This window comes from Sminthopsis crassicaudata, chromosome 4 (genome assembly GCF_048593235.1).
Source record: "Sminthopsis crassicaudata isolate SCR6 chromosome 4, ASM4859323v1, whole genome shotgun sequence".
Lineage (NCBI taxonomy): Eukaryota > Metazoa > Chordata > Mammalia > Dasyuromorphia > Dasyuridae > Sminthopsis > Sminthopsis crassicaudata.
This window is the reverse complement of record NC_133620.1, coordinates 339,145,504-339,171,136: the sequence shown is the minus strand read 5'-3', so window position 1 is coordinate 339,171,136 and position 25,633 is coordinate 339,145,504. Positions and strand designations below refer to the sequence as shown.

General features: G+C 35.4%; 1 protein-coding gene across 13 annotated transcripts in view; it reads left to right on the top strand.

Moving 5' to 3' along the window:
• TANC2 (tetratricopeptide repeat, ankyrin repeat and coiled-coil containing 2) overlaps positions 1-25,633 on the top strand; it is a 567,085-nt gene that overhangs the window by 477,791 nt on the left and 63,661 nt on the right. For all 13 annotated transcript variants that reach the window (XM_074260887.1, XM_074260888.1, XM_074260884.1 and 10 more), the window contains 3 exons: positions 3,022-3,253; positions 12,096-12,262; positions 14,627-15,234. In XM_074260887.1, the coding sequence (XP_074116988.1) occupies positions 3,022-3,253; positions 12,096-12,262; positions 14,627-15,234 (1,007 nt within the window). The remainder of the gene's footprint in view (positions 1-3,021; positions 3,254-12,095; positions 12,263-14,626; positions 15,235-25,633) is intronic.

The window sequence follows — 25,633 nt, the reverse complement described above, 5'->3', positions numbered from 1 at the left end:
ATAAATTTCCCATGTTAAAAAACTGTAAACAATTTATTCATGTTGAGTTCCTTGAAAATGATCTTTGTTATTAGTTCTTATATAATAAATTTTCTTTTAAGTTTGAATTTTGTTGGTAAAAAGTTCTGAAAATCTACAAGTTCATTGAATTCCATTTTTTTTGTTCAATATTATAGGTAATTTTGCTAGATGTGATATTTTTGGCCACAGGCCTAATTCTTTTGATTATCACTAAATATGATTCCAGGATTTGCAATCTTTTATTGTGACTGCTGATAAATCCTGTACAATTCTAATTGTAGCTCCAGTGTATTTGAATTTTTTTTCCTTGTTTCTTGCAAAATGTTCTCTCTGACCTGGGGGTTTCAAAATTTGGCAATAATGTTCATATGTATTTTCCACAAAGGATGTCCTTGAGGTGATGATTGGGGATTTTTTTCTATTTCTACTTTCTCCTCATATTCTATCATTCCAGGACAATTTTCTTGGATTATTTTTTGCATTATTGTGTCAAATTCCTTTTTTTTTTTTGGTCATAATTTTCAGATAGTCCAGTTATTCTTATATTTTCTCATCTTGATCTGTTCTCCAAATATGTCATTTTTCTTATAAGATGTTTCACATTCTGTTCTATTTTTTCATTCTTTAAAATCTGTTTTGTCATTTCTTGGTCTCTTATAGCTTTACTGCTTTCCCTTTCAAAGTGTTATTTTTGTATTTGAGACTCTGTATTTCCTTTTCTAGTTGGTTCACTTTTTCCCCCCATAATTTTCCTGTTTTTCTTGGGTGGTTTTTATTTTTATTTTATTTTTTTAGTTTTTCCTCCACATCTTGCATCTGATTTTTAAATTCTTTTTTGAGTTCTATAAATTCTCTCTGGTCAGGGAGCCATTTCACATTAGTCTTTGGGATAGAAGTTGTTTTTTGTTTGCTTTTGTTTTTATACTTCAGTGTCCTCCTCTGAAGACAAACCCCAGTCTTCCCTGTTCCCATAATATGTTTCTATGGTAGGGTTCTTTCTTCTTTGCCAGTTCATTTTTTTTTTTTTAAATAAGCGGTAATAGTGTAAGCATCTCTAATCCTGGAATGAGGGTATGGTGTCTCAAGCTTCCTTTCAGCTTTCCCCTTTAACCAGAAAGACCAAACCAAGAGCTTAACCCTCCAGACCCACATTCTTCATCTCTATCCCACTGCCTTTGTACTTACTAGATCCTGGTTCCTTCTAGCCCAGGGCCACATCCTGCAGCACAACTGGCCCTGATGTTCCCAACAATAACCAGAGCAAGTCCAAATTCTACATTCTAGGCAAAAAGTTAGGGTATAGCATCTTGGAAATGAAAGTATTTCCTTCCAGTTCCATCCTATTTGCCTAATGAATAAATGAATGAAAAAGCATCTTCCATCTCATCAGAAGGAATTGTATTTTATTCAAATTGTCTGAATTGACAAGTAACCCAAGCAAGAAGGAAGAGGATTACACAGCTTGTCTCTGATAGTGTCATTCTTTCTAGTCAGTCATCCTGGATGGGGTTTAGAATAATTCAAGCCAGAAGAAAGGGGAGCTCAAATTGGAGCAGATCACCCCTTCATCTCAACCTGGCTCATACCTCTGGATTTTTCCATCATTGCTCAGGAACTTCATCCTGCAATATCACATCAGCCTTAGTATTCACAACTCTTCAGGACCTTCTGTCCCTGGGATTTCTCTTTTTGGAGGATAGAAATATCCCACCAGAACTTCCATTTGATAGCCATCACTTCATTACATTCCTTTGAATACCCCCAACATTTTATTTTCCCTGACTCCACACTTTTTAAGCTCCTTTTTGTGTGTTATCTTTCCCTATTAGATTGTAAGCTGCTTGGGGGGCAGGAACTGTCTTTCTTTTTGACATTTGTATTCTCACAATTAAGCACAGTGCCTGGTATATAGTAGATGCTTAAAAAATGTTTATTGACTGACTCTGTGGAAATGACTCTTTTTGCAACTTGTCCATTTTGGGGATATGACATCATGACTCTGAGGATCTTACCCATCTGATCCACCCCAACAAGGTCCCGAGTAGGTCACCCAGAGTTAATGGAGAAAAATAGAAATAACTGGCATTTGTCAATACTTATAACATGAGTACCCACAAAATGTGGGGTATGTCCTATACCACAGTAAAATGAAGATAATATCTTATTAATATTCTGTGATGTTCTAATTGAAGTAGATCTAAAGTGTCAGAATAGTTGCTATCTTAGTTATTCAAGGACAAGATCTGCATCTCTTCAAAATGCTAAGACTCCAGCATACAGATGCTACTTACTATTTCAGGGTTTAGCAAAAGTTTGGGGCTGTGTTTTTGTTTGTTTGTTTGTTTTGCCTTGTGATGTCATTGGCATAAGAAATTCCTAGTGAAGAAATCCCTTTTCATAAATTAAGATAACAGCTTTTCTGCAACTTAGAATTATATTATATTACAACTCTTGTTTTGGAGTCCTGAGAGATTCTATTTTTTTCCAAGGGCACAATGCAAGTCTTTCTGGCTGATATTGACTCTCCACTCTGCTATACTCCTTCCAAGGATTTAATGATGCTTTCGATTCAGAACAAATCTCACAAGATTTAAATTATACCATGACATCATTAGAAAAGTGGTAACTTTGAGATTCATCTTGGTACCATTTGACTAATGCAGTTGTATTAAAAAAAAAAAAAAAAAAAGTTGGCCCTTTCTCATATGGATTCATAGTTCCTAAACATAATTGCTACTTTAATTGATAGCACCATACAGAACAGAAGGATCAGGGCAGAAAGAAAGATCTTAGACATAGCAGACAATTAAAAAGTTTTTTCCTTACAGTTTATGACCAAATGAGGTAGAAAGGAAGGGAGGAAAATAGGAAAGATGGAAGGAAGTTTTCTTCCTTAGCTTTAACTTAGAAAATTGAGAAATTGTGCCTAGGATTGCACCAATTCCCACGCACTGTTCTTTCATCTCATGGAACTATGTTTTTATTGTCTTTCTTCTGCAGGTCGTTGCCTATCACTATTGCCAAGCAGACAATGCATATACCTGTCTGGTACCAGAGTTTGTCCACAATGTTGCTGCACTACTCTGCCGCTCCCCTCAACTTGTCGCCTATCGGGAACAGCTTCTCCGGGAGCCCCATCTGCAGAGCATGCTGAGCCTAAGGTCTTGTGTGCAGGATCCCATGGCCTCCTTCCGGAGAGGAGTCCTTGAGCCCCTGGAGACTCTCCATAAAGGTATCATGAAAGAAGGAGGGATGGTACGGTAGGAAAGGGGGGAGGAATGGAAATCTTCCAGCCTAAAATTTGCCCTTTTCAAAAGAAAACCCTCCTCATATAATGTTGTCTTAGTGTCAATCTGTTGTCCAAACATGAACTCTCCAAAATAGGATAAGAGAGGAAAGAGAAAGACAGGAAAGGAAAGTATTCTTACTGAATGATCATCAAAACTTCCAAGATTTTAGTACTAGAAAATCTCTTCTGAAGGATCTTATTTGAAAAAAAAAAAACAAAATTCCTGTACGAACCATTTTTTAACACTCTCTTCAAAAACCTATTTCTTCCATCTTGTTGTAATTTATTTCTATTATGCAGATACCAAAACTACTGGCTGTAGAGTTAAAATAAAGAAGTATATTAACAAAGATAGCTTTTACCTAGTAGTTCCTGGTATAACTTGCAACAGGTCCATGCTTGATATTTTCCTGAAGGAATTTAGGTAACCTTTTACCTCTCATATGCATCAGTTTTTCCCTTTACTTCCCAAAATCCAGTGTTAGGTCTTGTCTACTTTTGTCTTCCTTATCCTCAATCTACCTTCCATTCATTTGACTAATAAGCAACTATTAATCTTTTTGGGGATGTGGTCACCTTTGCTAGAAGTTCAAAGAAAAGATATAAGACATTACAAGAAACATACCCATTAACTATATCCTGATCAGTCCTTATTTCTTCAAGGAACTTTCTGTCCCCTTACTTTGGTCATTTTTTAAGTTGTACAAAAAAACATACAGTGAATGTATAAATTGTTTACTTTTTAAAGTTAAAAAATATTAAAAATTGTAAGTCCAATTTATGAATTGTCTAGGGCACTGAGAGGGTAAGTGATTTTGACCACGGTCAAATAGTTGGTATGTGTTCTAGTGGGAAAAGTATTAAATTTGGAATCAGAGGACCAAGGTTGCATCCTGAATCTGCTACTCAACAAATACTATTTACCTTTGTGATTTTGGATAAATAAATAAAGCCTCTCTGGTTTTAGTTTCCCCATCTGAGTAATGAAGGGATTACTAGTAAAATGGTCAAAAGATTTAAATAATTCTCAAAAAAGAATTTTAAATATTAACAAATGTATAAAGGATTGCTCCTAATTACTAATAAAAAAATTCAAATCAGAACAATTCTGAGGTTTTACTTCATAGCCAGCAAATTATTAAAGATCACAAAAGATAAAGTTAGTCAACATTACAGGGGTTATAGAAAAAGCAGGCACACTAACACACTGTTGGTAGAACTGTGAATTGGTTCACCCATTCTGTAAGCCAATCTGGAATTACATTGATAAGTGCCATACTTTTTGACCTAGAGACCCATTACTTGATCTGGTGATATTATTTTGTTTTTTTAGAGCATTGCATTCTATGTCTTATAGTAGCACTAGTAAAATGTTATCACAAAGATAAGCCTTTATTTCTGAGGGAAACTTAAGGTTATCAAGGTACTTTGATATTTCCCAGGAGCAATCACCCCCTTCTATTTATCCTGTTCAACTGTGTGTGGACCAACTCATCCATCTCTATTATCTATCTCACATACACACACTGAAAAGCAAACTCTGTCTCATAATCTCAACAATAGATATTCTTTGCCCACTTGGTCTTTCCTGTATGGATGATCAAACTGATCTCTTTTAGGAAGATTTATATGTCAAGTCAAAAAGCTTTGATTAAGCACCTACCACAGTCCAGTCACTGCTAAGCATTAGGAAAAACAAGGAAAAGCAGTAACAGTCTTCAAAAAGTTCACATTCTAATGCAGGAAACCATATGCAGACAAATACAAGATATAAATAGGATTAATAGGAAATCATTTCAGAGGGAAGGCACTGGCATTAAGGGAAGTTGGCAAAGACTCCTTACAGAAAGAGGAATTTTTCTCAGACTTGAAGAAAGCCAAGAAGTGGAGACTAGAAAAGAAAGAATTCTAAACATGAAATATGATCAGTTAATGAATATGAACAGCTAGAGGTGGAGTGTCTTGTGCAAGGAATTTTTAGGAGGCCAATGACTGAACCATACGGTGTGTGGAAGGGAGCAAGGTGTTGACTACAAAAGGCAAGAAGTAGCAAATTGTGAAGGACTTTTAAGAACCAAGCAGAATTTATATTTGATTGTTGGAATGTTGGGAGCTGTTAGAATTTATTAAATGGTGGGAACAAGAAAAGAAAGAAGGAGAAAAGGTGGGGATACATGGCTAGATTTGCACTTTAAGAAGATCACTGATAGCTGGTAGAAGATAAAGTGGGAAGAAACAACACAGAAAGACCAATTTACAGCATAGTTCAGTAGGCTAGATATGAGGTAATGATGGATTGCTGCAGCATGGCAGTGACTAGAGAGAGGGAGCTGCATGTGGAGAGGTTGTAATGATAGAATCTGTAGGACTTAACAGCAGATTGGATATTGGAAATAAATGTGAGGAATCAAGGATGAAGTTAGAAAGAAGGGAGGGTTTGGGGAAAAAGATTAATGTATTTAGTTTGTATCTCTAGCATTTAAGATGTCAGTGACATATCCAGTTTAAGATGTATAAGTAGTTGGATGTGCAAGTTAGGAGAGAGATGAAGGCTGAATAAATAGGTCTAAGAATCATCAGATGCTAATTGGAATTATTAGTGGGAACTAGTGAAATTGCCAAATAAAATAATGGGAGGGAGAAGAGAAGATGGCCCAACAAATGCCCATAGTTAGTGGGCATGACTTGCACGATAAAGGGTTAATCTGCTGGAGAAAATGAAATAGCATACATGTGCACTTAGCAAGGATTTCTTTGGCAAGAAGGGTTACCTATTCATGTAAAATATAGAGGAGCAGTAAAGAAAGACATTTTGATGGATGGCAGAGCAACCTGCAAGTGAATAAACCCCTTTTTCTGAACTCTGATAGCTCCAAGTAGTTGTAAACTTTGCCTGAGGGCAGACAACTCAAGATTGTGATCCTGACCTTGAAGAAAGATAGTGGTTAGGTGCATTAAAGAGTAGATAGTTTATGTGAGAGAGAACTCAAATAGCCCCTTGCATATGTAAGCTCAGGAAACATGAGATGGGAAGTACTGGAAAAAGGGCAATAAATAAACCACAAGGCAACCACCTTCTTGTCCCTTTACCCTGAAAGCTTATGCTGGACCTAAGAATAATCTAAGAGGTAGCAATGAAAGATCTTCCCATGTGTTTTGCCCAATTCAGAAGTACCTACTCCTAGACTCAGGAAAGCTCTGCAGATTCAGAAAAGCAGAACTGCAAACATCCCTCCAGTCCTATTTTTTTCAACTGGAGACTTCAAACTGAGCCAGCTGGAGGCTAAAATACTTCAATTAGCTCCCAAGATCAGAGTCATTCAGCTACTGTTTTCTTTCAAACTTTATTTTCTTTCAAGCTTTCTTTCAAACTTGTTACAAATGCTTTATAGCTAAATACATAACCTAAGACCTGGGAGTGCTTTTCACTCTAGAAAACCATTTCCCAGACACAGGACCTCTCCTAAGTCTTCATTGGATCTATGACCCAGAGCTGCCAGTTGGTCCTTGTTCTCAACTTCCTATTTTCCCCCCGGGGTCACCCATGTGGGTCTGGGACCTCTTCTCATTTCGACTCATAGCATTTTTCCTTTTTCAGTTCCTGTGTGCTAGAGTGCTCCACTCCTCTAAACAGACTCCATCCCCAGTGTCCACAGACTTCTCTTGTCTACCCTTCTACGCTGATCTGGACCAGAAATATGCCTCGTGTTTTTTTGTTTTGTTTTGTTTTGTTTTGTTTTTTCTTCTTCTTCAACTTTCTAATCTTTTCCTGGTATGGTGTAATTTTTAAATATTTGTGGAGGAGTGGTATTGGGGAGTATGTCTTCCTGATATACCGCCATTTTGGTTCAGCCTCCTAGTCCAGAGAAGGCCCAGAGAAGGATGAAAACATCTGACTTTTTTTTTAATGTCCATACTCTATTGAGAATGTTTTTCAGATTCTGAAATCAAATCAGCCTTTAGAATTTCTATTTCCATATCTGTTATATCAGTCCTGAAATAAGAAAGCAAATGTTTATGTGTGATAGAGGGCTAAAGGTAGGGGTGAGGATAGAGAAATGTAATTGGAACAACTATGGGTGCCACTTTGGCAAGCTAACTCCAAGTCATTGCCAATTATCTCTAAAACAGGGAGAAATTTTCACAGATGTATAATTTATTTTAAACAGTATACTTATCCCATACTTACTAATATTCCAACTTTCCTTCTTCACATGCCCTAGCTATACAAATTTTGCCCAATGTTAGTTCTACATCATCCAGGAAGACTCCATGAAGATCAGACATAAAGATCTTTAAATTATGATATATTTTCTCAAAGAAGAAAAACGCTACTGTCTCTTCTTCCACATTTATTATATGATTACACTAAGAAGAGGATGCATTTGTCTGTATTTATAAGCTTTAGTAGATAATTCCTTCCTAGGTTTTGGAGACAAGACAGATTTTATTCTAAAGCAATTAAAAATAACTGTGTATGGGATATTTGAGTCTCCTGCAACCACCACTAAGTGTCATTGGCATTGTTAGATAATCTCTTTAACTTCTCCAGAGATGGTGTTGACAAGTATTTTTGTAAAACGCGTGGAGTTTAAAAGTACTTGAATGTATTTGCAAAAGATATTAATGAGAACATTTTAGATTTGAAAGCATTTGTTTCAAACCGTAATCATTTTGGGCAAGATACAACTTCACTGGACCTTACCTTTTCCTCTATAAAATGAGGAGTTTGGACTATATAGTCCCTATTCTAATTTTATGGTTTCTATATTCTATGATTCAGATGTAAGGGTTAGAAGATTTTTCAGAATTATGCAACTTACTAGGAGAGATGATAAAAATATATGTAAAATCTGCTCAGAGAAATATTATTTGGACCACTAAGAGACAAAATAAATGTCAACACAGAAAATAATTGGCCATCTATGCTAATAAGAGTATAGTTCATTTGGCTGTGTGGTATTCCAGAATTTTAAAAAATCTTCTTTAACCTTTCATTTAGTTTGGTTTCTTTTAAGTCTAGAGTTACCCCATCTATGAAATAGTGATTTATGAGATGTTTCTAAAATTGATGCTTTTGAAATTTTTTAAAAGAAAGATGATTTATTAGAATAATAAAGGTTAGATTGACTCTGTAAACCAAGTGAAACATACTATAGCTTTAGTATGTAGGAGAGCTCACCAGGAACATTTGCTATTCATAGTCATTCATTCCTACTTCCTTTTTCCAGCCCACAAAAGATCCAGACACCTCATAGAACACCAAAAAATAATTAAGCAAGAGAATAACATATTTTTCATTAAGAAATATCTTGCCTTCATCCCACTTTTCTCTCAGAACCTCATATGCCCCTTTCTATTCTGATCAGCTTGTGCAGTTGTTCCTGCTAAGTATCTCAATGCTGTTCATTAACTGGGAACATCATACATTATGGCATTCTCTTCCTGCTGCTGAGATTCTTCTCTGGGAAGCAGATTAACAAGGGCTTAAAAGTCCCATGTTGTTAGAGATCCTATAGTGTGAAAAAAGAACTCGCTGATGATAAAGAAACAGAATAACTCCCAATTATATGTAATTGTTCTCTCCTCCTCATTCATGGATTTCTTTAAATATATAGGAGTTAGCATTTGATTGTTACCTAGTCTACTCCATCCCAGGAGAAATAAATTTGGTATCTACATAGATAGTTCTTTCTGTTTCTTGTTTTCTGTTTCTTTTTCATTTTTTGTTCCAATGGATGGCTTCATTCAAAAGCTTTTTATCAGCATGCCAACCTTTAGATTTTTTCTTTGTTACTTGCCACACATTTAAGAATTAGAAACAAGATTCCAAAGTGATTTTAGATCTTTCTGTTGGTTTGCCTGTTGGAGCCTGGGTAGAAATGAGTGATGTGTTAAAGTAGTATACAATAGCATTCATCTAGGGCTCAGTTGGATATTTACATTTTAAGAAAGCATTATGGAAAGTAAAGTATCATCTCTTAATCTGTTTCAGAAACCTCATCACTCAGCAGAGAAAAAGATGGAATTGTACTGTCATTATATTATATTGATATCCATCAAAACTCTTTACATTTACATATTTAAATTCTATGCTGTTCTCAGACCAACAACCCAACATAATTCAAGTTCATGAAATATTTTTGTGTTATTTTGGATCACAAGTATCTGTAAGTGACCCTCATCATCAAATCCTAGAGAATAAAGGAATTTTTAGATAAATCTCTTAACATCTCTAGACTAGGGTTTATAAGAAAATAATTAAGCCAATCAAAGAGACAATTATTTCTTTTTTCAAAAAAGAAATTGGATGCAAGACAGTGATTAATTTGCTCACAGGAAAAAAATAATGACATCTATTTGGGGGTCTTTGCAAATAATAATGATTGTATTGGATAATAAATAATTTGATTAATCTAGATATCCAATAGGATTAGACAAACTCTTGAGAAAATGCGAAAAATAAAATGTCTCAAAGAATTAGAGAAAGTTCATCACTTATGGTTGAGATTATTTTGGAAACAATTCTCACAAAGAAATCTTTAATAGATAAGTGATGAGTAAGTGTGAAAGGATTGTTGATGAGGAGTTACCAAGAAGGAACATAAGTGAGTCAGGGAGTTTATTACTCACAAGCATGTAAACATATGTGATTCTCTTACCCCTCAATCCCAAGGGTGCATAATAACAATAGTGACTCAGACTGTGAGCATGTGTTTCCCAAATGAGAGCTCAGTTCTCTTGGGATTCTTGCCCTTACATTTGATTGTTGTTACTGGGCAGATTCACAGGGATTGAATGAAAGAGGGACTTTGATGGAGGGAGGGCAGGGGCAATCATCAAACAGCAAGTAATCTGGATTGCAACCCCTTTATCATCCATAGGGCATTATGATTAGTAAAGTTTTCTTAGCTTAAAAACCTGAACTAGATGAACTAAGCTTATAGGTTATTAACTTTGCATCCTTAACCTTAAATGTAACACACTTCGTCATTTCTTGGGCACATTGGAATAGTCAGTAATTAGTAAGCATTTATTAAATGCCTACTCTGTATCAGTCATGATCCTGAGTGCTGGGGATACAAAGAAAGCTATAAGACTATCATCTCAGTATATAGGCAGAGCAGTCTGTGGTCAAACATGAAGTTACTTCTGTCAGCTATAGATAAGCAATAGGTCTCCCCAGTCGTCTCAAAATCATGATCTTTTTCCTTTCTTGAAAGAGAAAGTTGGACAGTTTAATATGAATTTTAATCCTCCTAGATAGTTCACTATTAGTCTATTACGTATGTCTGAGTGAATGCTATTAAAAGACATCTCAGTGAGAATCAAAATAAATCTAATGTTTAAAGGATCCAAGTTTCTCAAGCTCAAAAATAAGAACACCACTGTTGTGTGGCAAGCTGTTCACACCTCTCTTCTGCCACAGTTTGACGTAGACTGACAGGGAGGAAAATACTTTCAAGATTTTTTTGTTGTTGTTGCTCATAGCATATCATTTGATGATTATATCTAGAATTTATATTTTGCATTTTTTCCTAAAAGAGTAAAATTTTTGATCAAATTTATAGTTAAATATATATATTCTTTATTCACATCCTATGAACAAAGCTCTCTTCTAGAAAGACAAACACTAAGAAAGGAGTCTGCTGGAACTCTGTCTTCCCACAAATCAGCCGGTCTCAGGATCAACAAAAATCTTTATTCTTGGTTTTTTGGGGAGGCCGTCAGAGGATTAAATCTAGCAATCTCCACACCACCTTCCTCTCTCTCCACCGCCAGGAGAATGCCTCAATTTCCTTCTCCTACTCCACCCACACAAGTCACTTCCCCTTCTTTGTCCCACCAATCAAGCCAGCACAGAATAGTTGGGGAGGGTCAACCTTCAAACATGTTAATAAAGAATTGTCCAATTGGCAATTAGTCTCATGTGCTCCATTATCCAAGTGCATTTGCTCAGTTCTAGCCCTTTATAGGATCAACCAAAATACAAAAACAAAACCAAAATTTAGCCTTTAAAAAAATGAACCAGTCAGTCTTATAGCTTTTAAGAGAAAAGTATCTGAGGACTCAGCTTTTCTTTGTCCCTAGAGGAATTCAAGATGAAGAATGTTAATTCTACTTTTCTCTCAAATCCTATCCCTTATTCACTAGCAAAGTTTCTCTCTCTGTTATTATTCTTCTAGCAAAATCTAGAACCATCAAGTGATGGTGATTACATAATTATATAATATCAGGGTTGCAGTGGACCAAGGTATCCATCTTGCTCATATTTGATTGACAATTATCCTCAAAACTGAAATTCATTTACCTTAAAGCTAGATGTTTACATTTCAAGCTTTTTATCCCTGATTGTGGAATAGAAGTTTCCCCTTCACCAGCCACCATTATTTATTATTTATTTACTTATCTAATTATTTTTGAGACATATAAAGGGGATTTGGATACAAAATAGTCTCTTTTGGACTTCACTAATAACTCTGAAGGGGTTTGATACATCTGATACTACTGTTCCTTTTTCCTCAGAGATAGAGTGTAAGTTTTAGGCAAGTTTCAGAAACTTTTTAAAAACCCATTAAATTAGCACAAAAGTATGTAATTAATCACTTAGGTAGTCTTCAGTAGCTCCATCATTAAGTCTGATATGAGAAAGGCCTCCTCTGATAGCTCAGTTTTCCCAGGGCAATGTTGGTCATAATACCACAAGAAAAAAAAAAAATACAGTTAACTTGGTAACTATTTTGCCCTGAATTTAACTTAAATAATTTGGTTCTTTCAATTACAGAGAGCAAAATCCCAGATGAAGATTTCATCATTTTAATTGATGGGTTAAATGAAGCAGAATTTCATAAACCAGATTATGGGGACACAATAGTATCGTTTCTGAGTAAGATGATTGGAAAGTTCCCTTCTTGGCTCAAGCTGATAGTAACAGTCAGGACCAGTTTACAGGTATGTGAGTTTGTTTTGCTGTTGAATATTGAATGGTTGTTATTTCCTTGAGAAGGGATTTAATCTCTCTCTTTTTTTTTTTTTAGGCCCAGGTTGATATAGTGATGGGGTAGGTAGGGGGCACAGTGAATAGAGTGCTGGTCCTGGAGTCAGAAAGACTCATCTTCCTGAGTTTGTATCTGGCCTCTGACACTAGCTATGTGACCCTGGGAAAAGTCACTTAACCCTGTTTGCCTCAGTTTCTTCATCTGTAAAATTAATTGAAGAAGCCACTCCAGTGACCTCAAATGAGGTCACTAAGAGCCCCAACTGAAATCAGTGAAAAACAACAACAAAAACAACAGTGATAACCTCTCTTCCTAAATAGGAATAAATATCTCTAAATAATGTATTTTGAAGACAGGGGATAGAATCCTGAATATTCTCATAGGGCTCTCCTTACCTGATAGTACATTTTCCAAACCTTAAAGGTTGGCCTTCAGGAAACAATAAGATGTTGCCTCATGTACAAATACTGTGCAGATGCTTTAAAGATATTAACTTGGATTCCAATCAAGCCAATCATTCAGGCTCTTCTCCCTGTTTCTGTCCTGACTAAATGAATTTAACTTCTCAGTAAGTCCAAATGTGGAATCTTGGCTATCTAACTCTAAGAAATATTGACAACATTAACATTTGAGATTAGATGCCTTACACCAAATTGAGCATGGGAGACCTGAGAAGAGAGGATCACTCCCCAGAAAGTGGATCCGAATTTTCTACTTCATAACTTATCCTGTCTAACTTCTTTGCTTACTAGCCTAGAAGAGAAATTATCTATATCTAAAACTAAGGCTTCTGGGAGCAACACAGGGGAATTGAGAAGTGGAAAGATTATTTGATGTAGGCTCAGAAAACCTGGGTCAAACCCAGATCTGCCACTTTCTGCCTATGGTCCTTTGACAAGTCACTTAATCTCTCAAGTCATCAATTTCTTTATTGGCCAAATGAGGAGGTTGGACTAATTCCTATAATTCTTTTTTCCTTATCACACTCTCACCATATATACATGGAACTTCTCTTTCTACTTTGGTACTAGAATTATACCAATGATGGCATGATTTTCTGTTTGTCTTTCTATGGCTCAATTGGTTTCATTGAATTTTATGGCCCACCATCTTGCCTGGTATTTCAGAAAGGGAACTAAGCTGGAGAATGAGATTGGATCAATATCAAACTAGTACCACAACTGAAAAATGGAACATAAACTGCATATTCTACTAAATGTGAACTAGTAGTAATATATTTATATATATAAAGAGTAATTAGATTACAGACTATGATTGGTTTGGAATTCAAATAGAGCTTAGGAAAGCATGTGCTAATATATATATATGCACATTTTTATATGCAGTCTCAAAAGACAAAAATTACTAGGGGGAAATTGTATGTGTGTTTTCTTTTTTAGTAACAACCAAACAATAGGAAGAGTAGTAGATCTATTTGCCTCCTTTATCATAATCTTAGGTAAAACACCCTAACTTCTTGAATCAGGACGTGCAATAATAATCTCTTCAGACATTTTATTCACTTCAGCTGAATATTAAATAAACTTTGTTTTGAGTCAACAAAGAGGTCTGCAGCTTCCCAAAAGTTGAACCCCTATGTCTGTTGAAACTAAGAAATGTAAGGCCCTGCAGTATCTTCCCAGCAAGTTTCTAAAATGCCTAGACTCCTACCACTAAAGCCAGTATCTTGAATTCATAAATTTAATGAAAAATATCCTAGTGGAGAATTGTGAGCTGTAATTTTAGAATTGGGTACCCACAGGATACCTCTAGAACTACAAGGGAGCAACCACCTTCTGAGCACCCAAACTGTGAGTTGTGTCTACCGACTTCGATTTCCAAATGCTATTGCTATTTTGATAACTCAGCAGTCTCCCTCAGTGTTTTGCTGAAATGAGAAAAAGAGAATTGAGGCTGTAAAAAATGACTTCTGAAGGGATAATGAAATAGGGAGAAGTAACACATAAATACATAGTTTGTTAGATGAAATAACTATTACCTAGCAGGAAACCAGATCTTAAAGCTAGAGCACAGGAGAGTTAAGTCTCATTTGGAAAAGAGTTCAAAGAAATTATACAATACATAGTACTGTGTAGAGTATCAAAGAGGAGTGTCCTGACCAATAATTAGACAATGTTAGAGATTCAAATATTTGAAATAAAAGGACTTAAAAAGAGCCCATTACGTTTGCTTCTTTGGGTTTATCTTATGCTACTTTATTCTTTTACTCCAGGCCTCTAAAACACTTAAGCACAAACAAGTGGCGAAGAAACTATAAAAGTTCTTTCTGCAATAATAATGTCTTTGTCTGTTATAGGAAATTACCAAATTACTGCCCTTCCATAGGATCTTCTTGGATCGCCTGGAAGAGAATGAAGCCATAGACCAGGACCTCCAAGCATATATCCTGCACAGGATTCACAGCAGCTTAGAGATTCAGAATAACATCTCACTCAATGGCAAAATGGACAACACTACATTTGGAAAACTCAGTTCTCATCTCAAGACTCTCAGCCAGGGATCCTATTTGTACCTAAAACTCACATTTGACCTCATAGAGAAAGGATACCTGGTTTTAAAGAGCTCTAGCTACAAGGTAGTTCCTGTATCTCTCTCTGAGGTCTACCTGCTCCAGTGCAATATGAAATTCCCAACCCAGTCTTCCTTTGACCGGGTGATGCCTCTTCTGAATGTGGCAGTAGCCTCTCTCCACCCGCTGACAGATGAGCACATTTTCCAGGCCATCAATGCAGGTAGCATTGAGGGTACTCTGGAATGGGAAGACTTTCAGCAAAGGATGGAGAACCTTTCCATGTTTCTAATTAAGCGCAGAGACATGACCCGCATGTTTGTGCATCCTTCTTTTCGAGAATGGCTCATCTGGAGAGAAGAAGGAGAGAAAACCAAATTTCTCTGTGATCCCAGGTAAGTTTAAATTCTACAATTAACAGTTCTCTTTCTGTTGCTATGCCATCTTAATAAATGCCTTTGCTAAGAGCTTATTAGGGGTAGCCAGGAAGTGCAAGCCTGGAGGCAGGAAGACTCATGTTCCTAAATTCAGATCTGGCCTCAGACATTTACTATGTGACCCTGGGCAAGTTACTTGACCCTGTTTGTCTCAGTTTCCTCATTTGTAAAATGACCTGGAGAAGGAAATGGAAAACCACTTTAGTATTTTTGCTAAGAAAACCCCAAATGGGCTCAGGAAAAGTCAGACATGACTGAAAATGATTGAAAAAACTAATTGTGTCTGTGGAGTGACTGTTAATGGGAATTCAGTCAACTCCACTAAGATCTGGGGATACAAATAAAAACCAGACCCACTCTCAAGGAATTCATTGTGTAATGGGAAGTTCACTGGTTGGGAATTGTGAGCCATAGTTTTAGAAAATGGGTACACACAGGGTACTTCCAGAACAAGGGAGCAGTCATCTTCTGAGGACCCAACCTGTGAGTGTATCTACTGATTTATATTCCATTAAGGATCACATGCTATTGCTATTTTGATAACTTGATGGTCATGCTCAGTGTTTTACTGAAATGAGAAAAAGATTGAAACTGTGAAAAAAGTGTATATCTCCTCATTGGAGTCAGTGCTAGTTCATTGTGGTAGATTTTTAAAGGTCAAACATTAATCACTTAGACTATGAACAATGAAGTCAACAAGGAGCTGATCACTACTCTTAGGAAGGAGAATATTAACCTTTAGTACAAAAAGAGATCTTAGGGAATTGTTTGGCCCATTCTTCTGCCTCTGGGAAGGTACAATATAATTATTCCCAGTTTCCAGCAAGTGAAGCCTGAAATGGTTAAATGGTTTGGTTCATAATCACAAAACTAGCTACTATCAGAGCTGTAATTGCCTTCAGGGCAATTTATTTCCACAATATATACAGCACCTTCTCACCAAAACAAAACAAAAAATACCTATTTCCACCCAGAGGTATCTGGTAAATATTAATTTTTTACCCTTTTTTTGTTTTTTGTTTTTCTAAAAATCTGTTTCAGAAGGCATCAGACCATAACTGATGTATCAAAGTTCAGGAGAAAAAAAATTAGGGCAGAGTTGAATATATTCTGTGATCTAACTCAGAATGATTAGACATCTCAGTTTCCTCATCTTAAAATGAAGGTATTAGACTAGATGTATTTTCAGCTCTAGATTTCTCTTCCCTGCAATGTCTAACCAGTTCATGATTTTTACACCATTGTGAACTCAATCATTATTAGCTCTTTGTAGAAGCAGCTTATTTACAAGATTTCTGGTGATCTCTCTATCAATTTTTATACTTCATTAAATACTAATCCATTAGCAATTTGGCTCTATAGTCATACCAGAATACAAAGCCCAAGCAGTGAAATATGCCGTGTCTTCCAAAAGAACTTTAACTTTTGTTGAAATTCTGTTGAAATGTGGAAAGGGTAAATTTTTCCCAGAAAGGCTATTCTTTGCTTTCAGTAAGAATTTCTCTAGAGCTAAGCTGTATCCCAAAGGTTTTTTTGGCCTGTTTATTTGTTTTGTTTGCTTTTAATTTTGTTTTTCTGACAAAACAAAAATTTGTTCAGAGTATGAAAAAGAAGAATCTTAATTCCCCCCAGAAACTATTTAAGCCTAAACAAATGTTATTATGGCAAGTCTCATGGGTAATTTTAAGTATCCAAAATTAATATAGAGCAAAGAAACATTGCTATCTTACATTGCTTAATAATAAATTGAGAATTATTTGCAGAAAGACAACTAATTTTATCAACAAACTATCCTGAGTAATTCAAAAATTCAAAATCATAGCTTCTATTCAAGATACTCTAGTGAACTGGCAGCAGTCTACAAATGAAAAACACAATGAATTTCCCCAAAATAAAGAAATAAAATACCTCCGAGTTTTCCATCTTGAGCATGGAAGAATGAGGCTGATACTTTGCGAGAGTAGCTATTGTGATCACATCTGCACTAATGAGGGATCACTAGATCATACTTATCCTTTCCTTGTCACAATGGTTAAAGAGTGCAGCACCCCCAGGATCTGGAAGATTCAAGTAAAATTTTTTGATGTGAAAGGAATAATAACTGTATACTTAATAGCAAATAGTAGGACCAGAAATGTAACCATGGGTTTTAAACATAACTTCTATTGAAATTCAGCATCCCATATTGTCATGTCTGACACCAACTTTATTTCTAAGGTTTTGGTCCCAAAACTTTGTTTTGGTATGTCAATAACAAGGAAATTTCCTAAGAATTAAATGACACAAAAAATCTGGCTCTTCAAGGAATTTAATTGCTCTGTCCTCAGTGTTTGCAGATTATGCCAGTTAGAACTGCTCCTGAGAAAAATTTTGAAGTGGGAACATTAATCTCTTTGTCTGTCATTTGTTCTTCAATTAGTCTTCCCTTCCTTTCAAGTCTCTTGATCCAGATTCGTGATTTTTGGGGGGAACCTAGAGAGTAGAGTTCTTCATTTTCACTCAGGTATACCCTTCTCAATCCTCCAAAAAGGTCAATTTATCCTGTCAAAAATGGCTATCCAAGAAAGTAACTTCAGGTTTAATTGAAGGTCAGTTAGCTGTTTAAAGAGAGTATCAGGGGCAGCTAGGTGGTTCAGTGGATAGAGCATCAGCCCTGATGTCAGGAGGACCTGAATTCAAATCTGGCCTCAGACACTTAACACTTCCTAGATGTGTGACCCTAGGCAAGTCACTTAACCCTAATTGCATAAGGAAAAGAGAGAGAGAGACATACACACACACAGAGACAGAGAGAGAGAGAGAGAGAGAATCATAAAGGAAAGAGCATGACTACAACTTGAATATGACTTTTTATATTAATAAGATTACAGTACATACTGTAATACATACTGTCCTAGACTTTCACTTGGTCAGAGAAGAGGTAGCTGAGAGTGACATGATATTCAATAGACATAAAACTATCAAAAAAGAAATGAAAATCATGCAGCACCCCGTCTGAACTGTGTCTCCAACTTTCACTCACATTCACAAGTTGCTCCCTCAGAGTTTTAGAGGTATCCTCTGAGTTGTTGTTCAGTCATATCTGATTCTCCATGAAGCCATTGGGGTCTTTTTTGGAAAAGATACTGGAGTGTTTTGCCATTTCCTTCCCCAGGTAATTTTACAGTTGAAGAAACTGAGGAAACAGGGTTAAATGACTTGTCCAGGGTCACAAAACTATTGAGTGTCCGAAGCTAGATTGGAACTCATGAAGAAGAGTTTTCCTGATTCCAAGCCTATTGTACCACCTAACTGCTCCAGCCCTGTAGATACCTATTTATAAAATTATAGCTATAGTCTTTTAGACTTGCTGTTCTTTGTATCCCCCTAAGACAGTACTGGTCTTTGGCACAGAAGAAGCATTTAATATTTGTTGACTGACTGTTGACTAAATTCCCATTAACAATCAGTCTGTGGGTACATTTAACTCTTAGCAAAGGTGTTTACTAAGATGGTATATATATAGCAAGAACAACAAATACTGAACATCATACTCCATGGAAAGAATGGAAGTGTGTATTAAGAGCATGGGTGGTGATAAGACACACATGGAAAACATGTCATTAATAAACATTTATTATGTACTTGCTATGTGCCAGGCACTTTGTTAAATGGGATACAAAATAAAAAAGGGAAGACAATCCCTGCCCTCAAGGAGCTACTTGTGATTATTTACAAGATACATATGCCAAAGTGACTTCAATTATCAATTACAAATGGGGAAAAAAAAAAACAAAAAAAAACCTAAGGCTTATAATCAGTTTTCTCTAAGCATTAAATAGGAAAAATTTACTATATACTGTCTTAATTGTTTAGCAACATCTTTCACTTTATTTGAAGTTTTAAAAATTATTTTTAATTGTATTTATCACTTGACTAACATTCTATTTCCTTTTATTGCAACAAATTTCAACTGGATTCTGTATTCTTTTTTTTTTCTTTTTTAATTAATTTTATAATTATAACATTTTTTCTTTGACAGTACATATGCATGGGTAATTCTTTACAACATTATCACTTGCACTCCCTTCTGTTCCGAATTTTCCCATCCTTCCCTCCACCCCCTCTCCTACATGGCAGGTATTCCCATACATGTTAAATATGTTATAGTATATCCTAGATACAATATCTGTGTGCAGAACCGAATTTTTTTGTTGCACAGGAAGAATTTGATTCAGAAGGTAGAAATAATCTGGGAAGAAAAACAAAAATGCAAACAGTTTACACTCATTTCCCAGTGTTCCTTCTCTGGGTGTAGCTGATTCTGTCCATCATTGATCAATTGGATCTGAATTAGATCTTTTCTTTATGGAAGATATCCAATTCCATCAGAATACATCCTCATATAGTATTGTTGTTGAAGTGTATAATGATCTCCTGGTTCTGCTCATTTCACTCAGCATCGGTTCATGTAAGTCTTTCCAAGCCTCTCTGTATTCATCCTCCTGGTCATTTCTTACAGAGCAATAATATTCCATAACCTTCATATACCATAATTTACCCGGCCATTCTCCAATTGATGGACATCCATTCATTTTCCAGTTTCTAGTCACTACAAAAAGGGCTGCCACAAACATTTTGGCACATACAGGTCCCTTTCCCTTCTTTAGTATTTCCTTGGGATATAAGCCCAGTAGTAGCACTGCTGGATCAAAGGGTATGCACAGTTTGATAACTTTTTGGGCATAATTCCAGATTTCTCTCTAGAATGGTTGGATTCTTTCACAGCTCCACCAACAATGTATCAGTGTCCCAATTTTCCCACATCCCCTCCAACATTCATCATTATTTTTTCCTGTCATCTTAGCCAATCTGACAGGTGTGTAGTGGTATCTCAGAGTTGTCTTAGTTTGCATTTCTCTGATCAATAGTGATTTGGAACACTCTTTCATATGAGTGGAAATAGTTTCAATTTCATCATCTGAAAATTGTTTGTTCATATCCTTTGACCATTTATCAATTGGAGAATAATTTCTTATAAATTAGAGTCAGTTCTCTATACATTTTGGAGATGAGGCCTTTATCAGCACCTTTAACTATAAAAATGTTTTCCCAGTTTGTAACTTCCCTTCTAATCTTGTTTGCATTAGTTTTGTTTGTACAAAAGCTTTTTAATTTGATGTAATCAAAATTTTCTGTGTGATCAATAATGATCTCCAGCTCTCCTTTGGTCACAAATTCCTTCCTTCTCCACAAGTCTGAGAGGTAAACTATCCTATGTTCTTCTAATTTATTTATGATCTCGTTCTTTATGCCTAAATCATGGACCCATTTTGATCTTATCTTGGTATATAGTGTTAAGTGTGGGTCTGTGCCTAGTTTCTGCCACACTAATTTCCAGTTTTCCCAGCAGTTTTTGTCAAATAATGAATTCTTATCCCAAAATTTGGGATCTTTGGGTTTGTCAAACACTAGATTGCTATTTTTATTCACTATCTTGCCCTGTGAACCTAACCTATGCTACTGATCAACTAGTCTCTTTCTTAGCCAATACCAAATGGTTTTGGTGACTGCTGCTTTATAATATAGTTCTAGATCAGGTACAGCTAGGCCACCTTCATTTGATTTTTTTTTTTTCATTAATTCTCTTGAAATTCTCAACATTTTGTTCTTCCATATGAATTTTGTTGTTATTTTTTCTAAGTCATTAAGATAGTTTCTTGAGAGTCTGATTGGTATAGCACTAAATAAATAGATTAGTTTAGAAAGTATTATCATCTTTATTATATTCACTTGGCCTATCCAAGAGCACTTAATATTTTTCCAATTATTTAAATCTTACTTTATTTTTGTGGCAAGTGTTGTGTAATTTTGCTCATATAATTCCTGACTTTCCTTTGGTAGATAGATTCCCAAATATTTTATACTATCAACAGTTATTTTGAATGGGATTTCTCTTTGTATCTCTTGCTGTTGGATTTTATTGGTAATGTATAAAAATGCTGAGGATTTATGTGGATTTATTTTGTATCCTGCAACTTTGCTAAAGTTATGAGTTATTTCTAATAGCTTTTTTAGCAGAATCTTTGGGGTTCTCTAAGTATACCATCATATCATCTGCAAAGAGTGATAGTTTGGTTTCCTCATTACCTACTCTAATTCCTTTAATCTCTTTCTTGGATCATTACTGGGGCTGGATTCTGTGTTCTATACAAACAAACAAACAAGCAAAAAAAGAGTAGGACATATTCTTTTTTTTTTTTTTTTTTTTTTGGTCTTTCACCCAGCACAATTCCTGTCACAGAGTAGGAATTTAATAAAGTGCTCATTGATTGATTACTTTTCTAGGTTAGGTCCTCAGACCACCAGTGCTAAAGTTACTCCCTGATGCCCCTAAAACATCACACACACTCCTCCTATTGTTTCCTCTACTCCTTTGAAGATTCCCCCTCCTAAATTCCTTGGAAACAGGATATGAGAAGAAAATCCTCCACGATGGTGTTCACCTGTGTTTTCCTCCCCCTCCCCAATCATTATATTTTGTCTTGTTCTCGACGAAGAACTTTTCTTCCCTTCCCCAGTCTGAAGCTAATTCAGCATCTAGAAACTATATTTTCACAGGATTGGTTTAATGGGTTATAGTAATATTAAGATGACATTCTGATTATTGCTTTATTTTGACTAACCTAACTTCAAATCTGCTATGTTATTCTGCCTTGTTAGTTTCATCTATATAAATGAAAATAAATTCAGCTCAGCTTTCTGTAATTGTGATTTGGAAGCTTGATGTGATTGCACCTAATGAAACTGATATAGCAGACAATGTCCTTAGGTTGCAAGGGAGAAATTATATGACTTTAAACACGGAGGTTCTCTTCTCTGAGTTGTCTCTTTATCTCTAAAATTAGGGTGTTGGACTAGATGAATATTTCTTCCAACTTGGAGATTCTATTAATCTATTCTTTTGTTAGTATTTGACCATGTGGATATAGAGTTTAATGTTGATAGTGTTAGAATTTTTACCTTTTAAAAAGTCAGAGGGTTTTCCATATCAATTTGATCAAGACAGAGAATTCTATATTGGAAATTTTATGTTCCACAGTCCATTCACAGGAGAAATAAAGATCTGTCTTAGTTCTTATGAAATAAACATGCTCCATGCTAGGCACTTAACTTCTCATCTCTTCTCAGTTACCTTTTGTGTGAAGTCTGCCAATTAAATCATAAACTTCTTGAGGGCAAGGACTGCCTTTCCTTGTTTACTTTTATCCCCTACATATAGTAATTTTAAAAGTAAGTTAAAACACACCCATTCTACAAACTAGAATTAGGATTATTGGTTTTAGAAGTAGAAAAAGCCTTAGATATCATCTAGTGTAAAATACACACACAGAGATACTCTCCTCCCCCCACCCCCCATGGATTTTGGATCCATAGTTAAAAAAAAACAATTATAAACTTTTTGAACCACTTACCAAGTTATTTCATTGGAAATAATGTTAGCCTTTTGATCAGGGGCCATATCTTCTTCATTATCTTTAGGTCTTTCTATTTGTCAGTGATTGTTGTTTTGAAGTTATGATTTTATTTCTTCACTACCAATGTAAGATTACAATAATCTGAGACTTTTAGAATTTGATCTTTTTCCCTTAATTTACTATTAGATCCAGATATGAAGTTTTCCTCTAGAAGCGTAAGGACATAACTTCCATTGGAGGAAAATGAGGGAAGAATTGTACTTACCTATGTTTTCTTGTCCAATTTGCCATCGCATGAATTTCCTCCTATTTTCTAATTCCCTTTGTCCTCAACAGAATCTATGAGGCCCAAATATGTAAATTTTTCCTAAACTGGCAACCTGTCTTAATCTTTTAAGTTGGCATTTTAGGTAAAAAAAAAAAAAAAAAGTAGGTTATGCTAGTAGATCTCATATCCTTTTTTAGACTTTGCAAATCAGCATTGGTCCCCAGAGCCAGCTTGAATAGGTCACCTTATTCTCATTTTCATAAAAACTGATAAAGAAAATGAAATTTTAGTATACATATGTGTGTGCATATGTATATATGTATACATATATAATATATATGTGTGTGCATGCAAACATACATATAAGCATTGTTTGTATGAAATAACTAATAAAAACATATTTTAAAATAGTGTTCAGTTTTACTTCAGATTCTAAGGTGGATAAGAATTGGTATATGTGACTAAAGAGAAACTTAAACAGCAGAATTGCTTTTCCTGTGAAACAAATAGGATCAGACAGCAGCCTGAGCATTGAGCTGAATCAAAAAATGGGAAATGCCAGAACTGTCACACAATAATAAATAGCATAGTAATCAGTAACAATGATTGCCAGCTCAGCATAGAATGACAACATTCTCTTCTTTCTATAAGTAGACACCTAAATGATGCTATAGATAGAGAGCTAGACCTGGAGTCAAATTAGCCTCAGACTATTTATTAGCTGTGTGACACTAGACAAATCACTTAACCTCCCTCTACCTCAGTTTCCTCATCTGCAAAATGGACATCATAATAGCACCTACCTGAAAATTGTTGTGAGGATACAATGAAATCATATTTGTAAAGCATTTTGTAAAAGTTAAAGCTCTACATGACACTAGTTATTATTTTTAGAACACATAATTTATCTCCAGCAAACAGCTGTTCAGTACCAAAGGAGTTTGCTAAAATCAATGCTATCAGCCATTAAGCCATGGAAGACCAACAGTTGTGGAAAATTCATTCATTATAAAGAAGTAACTTATAGAAATAGTCTTAAGAATTAGAACTGAAAGTATCTGAGATTCTGTACCAACAAATTGAAAGTTTAATGAAGATCTTTGTTTTAGCTTAGTTTTTAAAAGCTCAATTAATCCCCCCCCCAAAAAAAAAAAAAAAAAAAAAAGCAACCACTTTCTAAGACATCATAAGGGATGAATCCAGGGCAGCAAGATATAAGGGAAAAACAGTAAATGTGAAATGGTTAACAGCCTGCCTCACAAAACCCTGCCAATTGCCCGAAGTCTCTATGAGCAGAATAATCAAAGATGTCTATTGACCTTCAAATTTCCAAGACTAACAATGCATTAACAAACACAGAGTTGAAAGCTATGAAACAGTGAGGGTGGCAGCACAATCCAAATCAAGCCCCAATTCTATAAATCTGCTTTGTGGCCACTGTGCATAAGGATCAGAATGTTCATCTTTGTATCATTGAAGAGCCAGTTCCATGCACTGCATGTCTGACCTAGCTAAAATGCTATTCTTTATTCCTTGCAATTGCAAGGGGAGAAACATTCAAACCTAGAAGTTTCTGATGTTATTAAGAAGCTCTTATACCTGGCTGAACAAAGCTGATTGTTTTTATAATCTTGGGAAAACAAAAATTAAAGCAGTTCAAAATTAACTGGGAAAGAAAAGAAGGTAGAGTCAAGTGACTGATGAGAATGTATAAGACAGTGGCCTTTAGGAAATATTTTGAGAAAGTTAAAGTATTAGGGGATAATATGTTATAGCAAATAGATCAGGTGTTTTTCTATTTTTCTATTCAAACATGTAGCAGGATTTCCCATGAGAAAGAAATTTCTCTTGTGCTGGGTTTCCCATGGGAAAGAATTTCTTTTACCCATAGTTTCTTCAGGCTAGCAATATCTAGTTGACCCATAGGCTTTTTTTTTTTTTTAATGTGCTTATTATAAATAGATTTTATTCTCCAGAATAAGAATGAATTTCCATTTGTTTACAATACAGATAAAGCTCATTATCATTCACTTCTCTCCTTCTGCACAGATTCAGGTATTCCAAATGCCCAGATTTAAATAGTAACTTTATTTAAAAACGTTATTTTTTAACCACTCCTGCCTTGGCTACAAATTTGAATTCTTCCGTTTTTGGAAAACAATGTGTAATGTTCCTTTTTTCTGATGTGATTAGTTAATTTCTTCATTAGTGACACCAGAAAGTAGCACTTAGGAATAGGACTGCTTAGCCACCTGGGAATTCATCAGGCATGCTTCCTACCAATGTATGGGCACAATGATACAATTTAATAATGATAGGGTTGCAAACCTTCATCAATTCTTTCTGCTGCTACTCATTATTAGTTCCCAGAAACCTAATTCTTATCCAGTCAGTTGGTTATTTCATTATATTTGTCAAGGATCTGCTGTTTGTCCTAACCAATTTTGCATTTGAGTTTGTCATAATAGTCATGTTTGATTGGACGATTGTGTCATCCTATTTGTGACCTATCAGATTCTTGGTATCAAAGACTGTGCTGATGAGATTTATTAGAACTTGATTCTTTGGAGCAACCCTGATTAAATATTCCACATCAGTGAGGATGACCTAACTTGTGTTTTTTTGGTCATAA